Source organism: Carya illinoinensis, chromosome 7, assembly GCF_018687715.1.
Source record: "Carya illinoinensis cultivar Pawnee chromosome 7, C.illinoinensisPawnee_v1, whole genome shotgun sequence".
Classification (NCBI taxonomy): domain Eukaryota; kingdom Viridiplantae; phylum Streptophyta; class Magnoliopsida; order Fagales; family Juglandaceae; genus Carya; species Carya illinoinensis.
The window spans coordinates 24,869,071-24,880,916 of record NC_056758.1 but is presented as its reverse complement, the minus strand read 5'-3'; the positions used below and the strand labels follow the sequence as shown (position 1 = coordinate 24,880,916).

Genomic DNA, 11,846 nt, shown 5'->3' with positions numbered 1-11,846 from the left:
GATTTGAGTTTTCCGGCCTATTTCCGGGGTTTTCGCCGCCACCCACGGCCAACCACCACTTCCAATAGCTTCACAATCATCCCTAGACCATTCCCTATCAATCCTAAGCTCTAGTTTGTCCCCGTTCAAAAGTGGGTAATTTATTACCCACGGACACAGTGTAAAATACACTGTTACGTTGCTTTTCTTCCGCCGTTTGCAACGCCGCAAGCTTTCTAAAAATACCATATAGCGCTGTAAGTATTTTTCAAACCCTATTTTCAGATTTAAATATATATCGCTCATTCAATTTATTTATTGTTGTTGGTTGTTGATTCCGGACTGAGTCCGAGGAGTTTCGGGGGTCGGATGGATGGAGGACGGAGTTGCCTGTTTATTTGTTTTATGTTGTTGGATTATTTTATTATGCATTGTTATGGCATTACATGGTGCATGCACGCGTGTTTGTGGATTTATGTGAAAAGCCTGTGTGTTGGCGTAAGTGTATTGCGGGTGCGTGTGTATCACGAGCCCAAGCCGGGATGTGTTATTATCTCGGTGGAGCTCCTCTGGTCACTCGGGAGCGGAATAAACTGAGTGATGTCCCCTGAGTTGTCGAGAGCGATGACGGGAGCGGGGCTAGGGGATGCTTGGCTACGAACGCGCCGGGCGCGGAACCGGGCATCGCCCTACTCACCGACTCCGTGGCCCTTCGCTGGCGAGGGCTAGAGGATGCTTGGCTACGAACGCGCGGGGCGCGGAACTGGGCATCGCTCGTTAGGTGTCACATGCGTAGTGGTACTCTGCGGTGTGACACTGGAGCCAGGGTGTGCGGATGACCCCTAGGGGAGGTCATGGTGCATACGGTTAAAATTGGATAATGGTTTGTGAGGCCAAATGGGACTTTTGGCGTGGGCCAGATGGACTTCTGGCGAGATATTGGGCCAAATGGACTTTTGGCGGCCAAATGTGACTTTTGGCGTGTTTTTCGGAAAGGATATGTTTTTGGGCCAAATGGGATTTTTGGCGTGTGTGGAAAAAATTATGTTTTATGGGCTTTGTGCATTGGGCATGTTTCATGCATATTGTTTGAGTCCTATGTGTTTTTATCTGGTAGCGTTTGGGTTTACTTACCTGCGGAACCATTTGTGGTTCCGTAGCTTTTGGTGCAAGTGATGAGGATGAGGAGGAGGAGGCTGAGCCCGAGGATGCGGCTCCGCCGGGTTGCTGATGATATGTTTTATATTTGTTTAAAACTGTATTTGTGGTTTTTGTAATATTTTATTTATGTATGTTTTAAACAGCCTGTATTATGTTAAGAAAAAAATTCTGGTACTTAGTTATATGACTTTCGTTATCCGCTACGTTTTTCTTGTGCACACTTGTTGCCTTTGCACACACTTGGCACCCGTCGATGGGATGGTGACCTGGGTTGTCACCATCCGGACGTCTCGATTTTTCCGTGTTCGGGCGTGGGGAATTGGGGGCGTCACAAAAAATATCCTTATTTTTTAATATATATTGTGTAAATTATTATAAAATATACCGTATGTATATCATTTCTCTTATATAAACATGTAAGTTGCATTTACACGTACATACACCACCGCCAATGCTTAAGGAGGAGGTCCGTACCGTACCCAGGTGCAGAGAATCGAATCCTTTTTTCATTTTTATTTTTTTGTTTAAACTGCAACCCGTGCAACTCCGATCGCTTTCAGTCACTCTACGGAATCTCATAAAATACCAAAATCAAACAAACCTTTTCAATGACCTTTGACCCCACTCTCTCTCTCTCCCTCATATTTTGAATTACAGTCGTAGCAGACTAGCAGTAGAGTAGTAGCAGCATCACTTTTGCTTTATTTCCAATTCATATTTCTTTTGCTTCACTCTCTGTCTCTGTCTCTCTTTTTTTTTTTTAAGCTTTTGCTTCTCTTTCTCTAATAAAATAATGAAAATAGTTCAAAAACAAGTAGGTGAAGAGCTCTCCAGTTCCACTTTTTGGTCTTTCAAGTATCTCTGCAAATTCAAATGCCACTGATTGCGTTCCCATCTTCTCTCAGCCAAGAACTTTGGGCATTGTTGCGCCATAGCATCTTAACCTTTCAGGTAGTTACTATTTTTTCGCTTTTATTCTTCACGATTTCTCTCCATTATCCTTTTCTTTTCTTTTCTTCCAGTAAAGTTTCTTGTTTTTAGCTTTTTCCTTTGTGGGTTTCTTGTCTTGACCTTCCAGTTAACATTTCGCACCTTGAAAAAAAATATTGCAGGTTACTTAGTGCTTCTGCTCCCAGTTTCTTAGAGAACTTATGCTTCAAAAAGTAAACGCGTTCTCTAGTTTTTAACTTTTTTATTTTTATTTTTTATTTTTCGTTTTGAGTTATGATAGATGCCGCACCTTCACTCCACTTTCATCGCAGTGTCCACAAAATGTTGGATACTGCTATGTCCGATAGGATTTCCATTTTCGTTTCTGGGATTCGGGGGCGTGCAAAAACTTGTGCATTACATGTGGTGGTTTGTGTTGTAGTTATGACTTAGAGGAGTTGGCCCTGCATTAATTCATGCTCGTGAGCTAAAATTACTTCTTGAGAACTTTGATTGTTTTTGGTTTGCTTTAATTACACATTTCGTATATTTGTTCAAAATGGGTTTATTGAGTTTGCTCTATTCAGATTACAATTGTCGGCATAAGTAGGTTGTGAATGATGGAGGCACCTGCAGCAGTGTCGACAATTATGAATAGAAATTAGGCCTCCTGCTTTAGATTCAATAGCTTGTATGCCCCTTTTTTCCTTACTTTTAAGTGTTTCAAAGAGAATATGATGAGATGAGAATTTTGTGAATAATGGTAAGATGATTTGTGAATAGTAACGAGATAGTTTAACTTTAAGTATTTATTGGGTTTTGAAAAAGGAGAGAGAGAAAGCCTAATAAAAAATATTATAAAGTTAAAATATTTATTTTAATATTATTATTTTTTTGATATTTGAGTTTAGAAATTTGAAAAAGTTATAATGATTAGTTTAAAAAAATTGTAATGATTAGTTTGAATTAACTCCATTTGGGTGTACTTCAGTACTATTCATTATTATTTTTACCTACTTTTATTTACTTTTTACTACTATTTAATATGTTATCTTTATTTTTTCACTACTATTCATAGAATATCTAAGATTACCTAAATGGAAATTTACTCGTTTCATTTCCATTTATAGTCAAATTGTCATTATAGAATTTATAGTTGCTGTAGTTTGGTAAAGGTTCAATACAGAGTTGCTCTTTGGCGTTCTTCTTTTATAAAAATAAATTGCTGTCTTATAATTCGTTGGCTTACTGTAGTTTTCTTATGGATGGATAAGGTATTTATTTCTTTAGAATAGTAACTGTTTATCTACATAAACATGTAACCATCTCTGTCTTTCCTTTATTGTGGTTTATACATATCCTCAAGCATTCATTTGTCTGGGTTTTATACCTAAATACCATGTACCTTGCCTTGCTAAGGGCCTGTGTAACCCCAAAATTAGTTGGGATGCTGATCTTAGACACCCGGTACTAATATAAAAAAAGAGAGGAATCCCAATGGTCTTAATGGCTTCTCCTCCTTCCATAAAACAAGATGAGGGGTAAGGTTATGGGTTCAATACCATCTGGATATGTTAGTTCAGATCACTTTAAGAAAGGCAGGGTTTCAAGTTATGCACTGTTTGCCTGAGAACACCGCAGAAAATATATTAGAGGACAGAACACGTATCCATAGAAGAATATAGCAGTTATCTCCCTATTCCTTCTTTCAGTGAAGTGTGTTATCCTTCATATTTAATTTTTGTAAATCTTTACAGGACTGAAAGCTCTTTGAGACTAGAAGTAGGGGGAGTGATAACACGCAGAATGGAGCAGTATGAAATTCTAGAGCAGATTGGAAAAGGTTCTTTTGGTTCAGCTCTTCTTGTGAGGCATAAACACGAGAAAAAGAAGTGAGGACACTTAATTATATTTTTAAAATTAATTTAAGAGTTGAACCATGCCTGATGGGAGACTTGTTCTTTCCTATATAAGGTATGTTCTTAAAAAGATTCGTCTTGCTCGCCAGACTGATAGAATTCGCAGATCTGCCCACCAGGAGGTCAGTGTCATTAACTCTTTTTTATTAAAATATATATTTCAATTCTCAGTTCATGGTATATAAATATTGAAACAATTAAGATTCCTAATATTTGAGACGCCATAGCTGCTCATGCATACTTATTGGATACTCTTTTAGGTGCTTTTCTCTAAGGTATTTAAATTTGAGATTTGCTTATTCGTAATTATTAGGTTTTTATAAATACCATATTTTAATTCTATGCTCTCATATGGTTGGTATTTTCCAGAATTATGCCTTTATTGCACCTCTGTCTATAATTTTAGCTTGAAAGATGCTCCATTGGTTCTTAATTCTACAGATGGAGCTTATATCTAAAGTACGGAATCCATTTATTGTGGAGTACAAAGATTCCTGGGTGGAAAAGGTCAGCATTGAATGTGGCACGTGTGTGTTTCCACAGTTAAAATTCTAATAAAGCATTCTAGAATTTTTTTTCCCTGGTCATGCATTTTTTTGTCTGTAACTATGAGTAATTGACCTTTAGACAGTCATGCATAGGGGTGGTTCTTGTATATATCCCTTGTACTTGGCTTTGCCTATGTTTAATAAAATTCCTATTTACTGATTAAAAAAAAGAAGAACCGAGTAATTGGCATTTTGGCATTTGACTTCCAGGGTTGCTTTGTTTGCATTGTCATTGGATATTGTGAAGGAGGAGACATGTGAGTAATATTTATTGCTTAACTTGGTTATTTGGTTTAATGTTTCATTATCTGATTGGAAATGATTAATTATAAGTATTTTTCTGATCTTGACAAAAATGCTAATTCTTGTTATTCAGGGCAGAAGCTATTAAAAGGGCCAATGGTGTTCACTTTCCTGAAGAGGTTGTCACTCTTGCTGCCAAGTTTCTACTCTTTTGAAACATAAAAATGTTGCTGCACGTCTGGCTCATACTTGAAATTTTTGGTGAATGCAGAAGCTTTGTAAATGGCTAGTTCAACTCCTAATGGCACTCGATTACTTGCACGTCAATCACATTCTTCATCGGGATGTCAAGGTCAGTATCAGACAAGCAGGCGAAAGCTGGTTTGATTTATTCAATGAATTCCCATATCTAATTTGCACTGATCATATTCCAAAATTGCTTCAGTGCTCAAATATATTTCTGACCAAAGATCAAGACACTCGTCTAGGTCAGCGTTCCTTCTTCTTTTGTCCCCTGTTTTAAGTACACCACAAGTTTGTGTTGGCATCATCCAATTAGAAATTTGCTGCAGGTGATTTTGGTCTTGCTAAGATGTTGACTTCCGATGATCTTACTTCCTCGGTAAGTTAGCAAGACTGCTGATAGTACTATATCTGATGTAGTGACATCTTTTCTGTCTTCTTCTGCATTGCATGTTTCTGCTCCATATGCAGGTTGTGGGAACTCCAAGTTACATGTGTCCTGAGCTTCTTGCGGATATACCTTATGGTTCCAAATCAGACATATGGTCTTTGGGTAAATTACATCTTCTTGAATTTTAAATTTAACCCTCTTCGTAATCATTGTTCATCTTTTGCTAGATTCTTATTTGTATATATAATGTATTGCATATTCCAGGATGCTGTATATATGAAATGACTGCTTACAAGCCTGCATTTAAAGCCTTTGTGAGTTTCTGACCTGCAGTTACCATAAGTATAAATTGTTATGTTGTCACTTTGTCATTTTCCTCGATTAGTGACATTGTTAAGTAACAAAGCAGTTGATATGATTTTATCACTTTCATTTGTTTCTTCAATTAAATGGTCCTTGGGACCCTTTATGATGTCAGAATATCTAATTTTTGGGCCATATGGGACTGTATACACTGTTCATTATGATTTGATTTGTGCTATCTTGTAGGAAGACAACAATTGGTTCGGTTGTAACTATTATCCCACTGTCATATTGAAGTACTCACAGTTCCGTGAATTCATTAAGTCCCCTTTGGAACTAATCTATAAAAAGGGAAAAAGGGGGAAAGAGAGAAGAAAGGAAAAACAAAAGTACGATAAATGAAAAGAAGAAAATGAATCATGTAGAACTCTGAAATGTGTGTGCTGCTTATGATATGAAACTGTATGGGCAATTGGAAACTTGATTCTATAGTTTATACTAAGAAATGATAGTTTAATTCAAACAGTCTGTTCAGTGTGCTTGTGGATGACTCATGGAAAGGAATGATATGAGTTTATTTCCCATGCAATTGAAGAAATGCTTCCTTACAAAGTAAAATTGCATCTTGACCCAGATTTCATATCATTGGTAATCAATGTCTTTCTCTGAGATCCTAATTATGGTTTTAAACCTTGGATGTTTTCCTATCAGTGGACTCATTGAAAATTCTATTTAAAGTACAATGAATGATTTCATTTCCCTTGGAATCCCTTCGTTTGGTTATAATGGTTTCTTGCCATTTTGTGTTGAGCACCTTTTGGTTTGGCTGACATTTCTGTAACTGTCATATGTTTGTTATTTTTTTTTTAACTGAACAGGACATGCAAGCTCTTATTAACAAAATAAATAAGTCTATTGTGGCCCCCCTACCGACCATGTACTCTGGTGCATTGTGAGTCCTCTTGCTCTCCATCTTCTTCTGAAATTATTATCAATCTATATTGTTACATGTAATGTAATCAGTGGCGGAGCCACGTTGGGCCCCCCCTACAAATTTGAAAATAAAAAATATATAAGTGTTAATTTTTTTAATTTAATAAAATAATATTAATTTATCATGTATTGCCCCCTCCTCTAAAGATTATTTTGGCCCCTCCATAAAATTTAATCTGATATAAAAATGAAATAAATAAAACACATCTCATATACAATAAAATACATAATTTTTATTATAAATAAAAAAAAATCTAACTATAACTAGTAGTATTTCTAACATCTTTCCATTGTCTATATTGAAAGAGAAATAGTTAAGAATTTTGATTTAGATTTAATACTTGATAATTTTATTTGTTTAAAAGAACGTAAGTTACAATTTTAGACACTCTGTATTTTTTTGTTTAATATATTTGTATGAATGTTTTTATATTATTTCAATAATATATTGTTTTTGACATATCAAATATTTTTTTAATATATAAGTTGTATTAAACATATTTTTTTTATTGTAAATCTTCATATCAAATTATTATATATCGTAAAAAAAATTGTACAAAAGTAGAACAAAAAATATTTTACATATATTTTTCTAGTTTTATTTGGCCCCCCCTAAAATAAATTTCTGGCTCCGCCGCTGAATGTAATGTCTTGACATTTTCAATACAAGCGCAAAGGAATGGTTTTTTTTCCTTTCTTAAAAAGTTACTTAACAACAATTCCAAATGTTTCATGGAGATGACACTTTTAAATGAATGCGCTCTTTTCTTTTCTTTTTCCAGACGTGGACTCATTAAAAGCATGCTGCGGAAAAATCCAGAACTTAGACCAAGTGTAACTCTATCAGTCTCTTCTTTTAAGAGTTGTTTTATTTTATCAGCACCTGCATGTAGATCTGGAAACGAGGAGACAGCTCTAGAATATCATTATCTGAAACCAGAAATACACCTGGAGTGTATTCTGTTATCTAATTGGCCACATGAGTTGACATTCAAATCAGAGTATATATTGCATATAGGTCTCTGAACTGTTGATGTATTTGTCTGGGTCACTTCCCTGCATGTTGTTTATTATATCAATTTAGTATGGGTTACAGTGCGTTGAATTTTTTGATAATCCACCTTATGGTTATTATACTGGGAATTTGTGGTTATGGGGACTTTCTGCTGTTCAAGAAAGCAATATTTAACTAGGAAAGTGGATTGGTGTTGATTAAGATGAACATTGATAACCATAGGCTCAAATCTGTAGCTTTGGACTGTTTCCCAAGTTAAGAACCATGCCCATGTCCATGTTATGTCATATTGGGCTTGGGATTTTTGTTATTGTTTGGCTTCCATAGCTTGTCAATTGAACTTGTTTTTTTTTTTGTTCAAATTTATCTGCTTTCTTTTTCTGTACTCATTCACCTCAATCTTCGTTTTTCCAGGCTGCAGAGTTGCTCACTCATCCACATCTTCAATCTTACATCCTTAAGATTCATCTAAAACTGAATAGCCCTAGACAGAATACTTTCCCGGTCCGATGGTCTGATTCGAACTACGTAAAGAGAACAAGATTTGTGGAGTCAGAAACAATTTCAGTTCATTCAGTTAAAGAGAAGAGTATGTCATTCAGCAATGACAGGACTCTGAATCCTAGTATATCTGAAACTGAACAGGACTCCATGTTTTCTTCTCAAACAGCACAGGAATTCCCAAGCTTGAATCAAAAGTTAGCAGATTTATCAGTTGGCTGTGTCTACGAAGAATATGATATTGACACATCAACAACCACCAAGTTTTCAAGTGTTGCCAAGACCCAAAGGTTGACACCAAGAAAGGTTTCTGCTACATCAAAAAGACAGACAACACCATCGAAGATATACCACATTGTTTCAAAACATGACCCGGTAAGTGTATATATATATTTGGTAAATGCAGCATTTCAAGTTCCTTATTTTTCTTACCGATAAAAAAGCTTCTCTCTCTCTCTCTCTCTCTCTCTCTCTAGTGGTGGCTGATGGAATAAAATCTTCTTCCAAGACTTTTAATGCTTTATATAACATTTCTTACGATTTTCCAACCAGAAGAAAATATTGAGTCAGGCACCTTATTTTTTTGTAAAAAACATGGCCTGCAAATAGAAGGCTAGGACTATATATTAAAAATGCATTTTTCCTTTGGCATGCACGTTGCATGAAAATTTTTGTGCTCTCTGATAGTTGTGAACTGCAGGAATGTATCCTGTTACTTTATTCTAGTATTGTGAAAGACAAAATTTGAGTCAAATGATTAATATCGATAGGTAAGCACCGTTTATTATTAATGATCATATGGCCCTGTCATTTTTGGATCCTGCTACCCCCAGATGTGTGTGCTCGTTTTCCATATCGGTGGCTGATTATTTTAGGCAAATGCTTATATTTGCAGCTTCCGATGTCACAAACTCCAGTGACATCTTCTCAGCCGACACGAAGAGCCTCTCTTCCATTGCCAGCAAGACCTACAGCGTTGGAAAACCCTTATAGAGCCAATGTTGGTCTGTTTCGCAGCATGGAGTCTCCAGATGTCTCTGTGAATGCCCCACGGATTGACAAGATTGCTGAATTCCCCTTAGCTTCTTCTGAAGATCCCCTCTTTACAATCCATCAAGAGTCATCAACATCTGCACAATGCTCTTCTAACTCGCCAGAAAGAGGTGACCGCTCAATCACCAAGGACAAGTGTACAGTCCAAGTTGTGGATAGAACCTTTGCCAGGCCCAGTTTCACTGATGCCAGCCATGGAGCTACAGGAAATGGTAGCGATTGCTCTGAGCATAATCCAACAACTGGCATTTCAAGTCGTTCATCTTCCGAGTCACAACAGCGTCGGTTTGACACCTCATCGTACCAGCAGCGTGCGGAGGCATTGGAAGGGTTGCTCGAGTTCAGCGCACGGCTCTTACAACAAGAAAGGTTCGAGGAGCTTGGTGTGTTGTTGAAGCCATTTGGACCCGAGAAAGTTTCTTCCAGGGAAACTGCAATATGGTTGACCAAGAGCTTCAAGGAGGCAGCAGTTTAACTGGTATACTGGTGCCATTAGATTTTCGCAAGTGTACATTCGCATTGTTTTTTCTTTATATTTGATATTTGAAAACTGAAAGAGTAGCTGAAAAGTCTTCATCTTGAAGGCTGCAAGCGCAGGCTGATAACAACTGAGCTCTTCTCTTATTCTCCCCAGAATAAGAGCTGAAAAGTGTTTTCCTTTCTTTTATTATGAAAACCAAAGGAGGGATGGGGACATGGGCATCAACAATCAGTTCAATTAAAGCTAATTTGGTTACACACAATTAAATTATCTCATCTCATCTCATATAACTATTGTAATTTTTTCAAATTTCTATACAAAATATAAAAAACAATTCAAAATTTCCAAATTTTAAAATAAAATTAATAATAAAAAATTATATTATAATAATATTTTATTTAACTTTTAACAAAACATCTCATCTCATCATCTTATTTGAACCGTGTAATGAAACAAGCTTAAGTGAATTTTAATTTTAACTTTAATATTTATATATTTATTTTATGGGGACTCCAATATTTTTCAAAAGCTTACACTAGAAGTGCATGCTTTAGACTTGTATTTAGGATTACTTGTCCAACTCCATGGCTAATGGTATTTATATAAGATTCGGTTTATGGCACTATGAAAAAGGACTTCGATGGTATGAAATGGAGCTACTCAAAATTTTTGGATTTAATCAAGGAATATTCGTTTGATTCTCTAGTGCTTTGGCAATTAGCAATCCCTTCTTTGGACGTTTGGAAAATGAAATTAATTTAATTCATCTCAAACTAATAATTGATAGAATTTACTATTTATTAAATTTTTCATAAAAAAGTTAAACGCATTTCAAATTATTTTATATATTCCAACCTCAACAGTTAAATCTATCTCAACCTAAAAAATTTAAATTGATCTCAATGAAATTCATAAAATATTGCTATTTATAATTTAACTTAATTCATATTAACATCCAAATGCAGTTGAGCCTAATTCCATCAACACGAGTAATGGCTGATATTTATATATGTATGTGTGTACATCTAATTTGGTCATGATATTAGATAAAAGTGACTTAAATTTACATCTTCCAAGTACACACTACCACCTCATGATTCTATCATCCTACAATAAACTAAACTATACCGTATTAGTTGTTTTTAATCTAAGACCTTAAAATATAAATACTAAACTTTTAAAAATCCTACTGCAAATTATTTTTACTAGTTTGTAGTCACTACTTTGGACGTCTCACGAGAAGGCCACATCTGAGAGGTCGTCAAAGTTGGCCGGAATCTAGCAGGCGGTCGCGAGCTACTGATCATTGGAAATCGGCAGTTACCACTAGTTTTTTAAATTTTTTAAATTTAAGGTTTTAGTTGAATGTGGATGAATATTTTAACTATGATAAAAAAGCTGTCACATTGGAGGGTTGATTTTAGATTTTAAATAGGATCCGACTGGCCTCCAGTTGCGAAGTAAAAGGACATCTCTTGTTAAGACTTTAGCGGCAAGCATTGTATGCTGGCAAGTAAATTCCGATCATGTTGAGAATGTGCTTGCAATTTTAATAAAAATAAATTTAAAGAGACCAATGAGAATGTCCTTCCATTTAGGATTGTTCATCTGGCTGGCTCGGCCCAGAACTTGGATAACTAGGTTCCCAGATAAGGTTTTCGGCCCAGATTAAAACCGGGCTGAAAGCCGTATCATGAAAATCGGGTGGACCCAGGCCGGGTACCAAATTTTAAATCCAGAACCCGGGTTTAAAACCCGGTAACTGGGTTCTTTTTTTTTTTTTTTCAATGCAAATACGGACTCAATTAAGTCGATTTTAGTTTCTGTTCTTACTCTCTCTCTCCTGCTCTCTTATCTATGCGCCAAAAGCTTTCTCCCAGTCACTCCGAAACCCTAGCGTCGTCCCTTTCTCAATCTCAGCCTCTCCAAAGCCCTATCTTTGATTCTTCCCTCTCAAGAGCCCAAGGTTTGTTCTTTGCTTACCCTCTATTTTATCGTTAAATCTTCTATTACTTGGGTCTTCACTAAATGATGCTTACTTGCTGTAATCTTGTGTGAGATGAAATGGCTAACGTCTTTTGGTTTT

General features: G+C 36.1%; 1 protein-coding gene across 3 annotated transcripts; it reads left to right on the top strand.

Moving 5' to 3' along the window:
• The first annotated feature begins 1,813 nt into the window (after positions 1–1,813).
• Positions 1,814–10,022, top strand: LOC122317053 (serine/threonine-protein kinase Nek2). Of its 3 annotated transcripts, XM_043133955.1 has the most exons (17): positions 1,814–2,091; positions 2,253–2,303; positions 3,828–3,962; positions 4,045–4,111; positions 4,431–4,496; positions 4,748–4,794; positions 4,914–4,959; positions 5,052–5,132; positions 5,226–5,268; positions 5,353–5,402; positions 5,495–5,576; positions 5,679–5,728; positions 6,596–6,669; positions 7,493–7,544; positions 8,140–8,314; positions 8,396–8,601; positions 9,122–10,022. In XM_043133955.1, exons 3-17 carry the CDS (start codon positions 3,877–3,879, stop codon positions 9,752–9,754), a joined length of 1,758 nt encoding a protein of 585 aa, XP_042989889.1. In that variant the 5' UTR covers positions 1,814–2,091; positions 2,253–2,303; positions 3,828–3,876; the 3' UTR covers positions 9,755–10,022. The 3 variants fall into 3 exon arrangements, with proteins under 3 accessions (XP_042989889.1, XP_042989887.1, XP_042989888.1); XM_043133953.1 differs by having other exon boundaries at positions 1,815–2,091; positions 8,140–8,601; XM_043133954.1 differs by lacking the exon at positions 2,253–2,303 and having other exon boundaries at positions 1,815–2,091; positions 8,140–8,601.
• Positions 10,023–11,846: the final 1,824 nt, after the last annotated feature.

Excerpts from the sequence above, each read along its gene's own strand:
- LOC122317053 (XM_043133954.1), top strand. The coding sequence starts at position 3,877 with ATGGAGCAGTATGAAATTCTAGAGCAGATTGGAAAAGGTTCTTTTGGT. Across the intron at positions 4,497-4,747 it reads AAGATTCCTGGGTGGAAAAG|GGTTGCTTTGTTTGCATTGT; the intron begins GTCAGCATTGAA and ends TTTGACTTCCAG. Across the intron at positions 5,577-5,678 it reads ATCAGACATATGGTCTTTGG|GATGCTGTATATATGAAATG; the intron begins GTAAATTACATC and ends TGCATATTCCAG.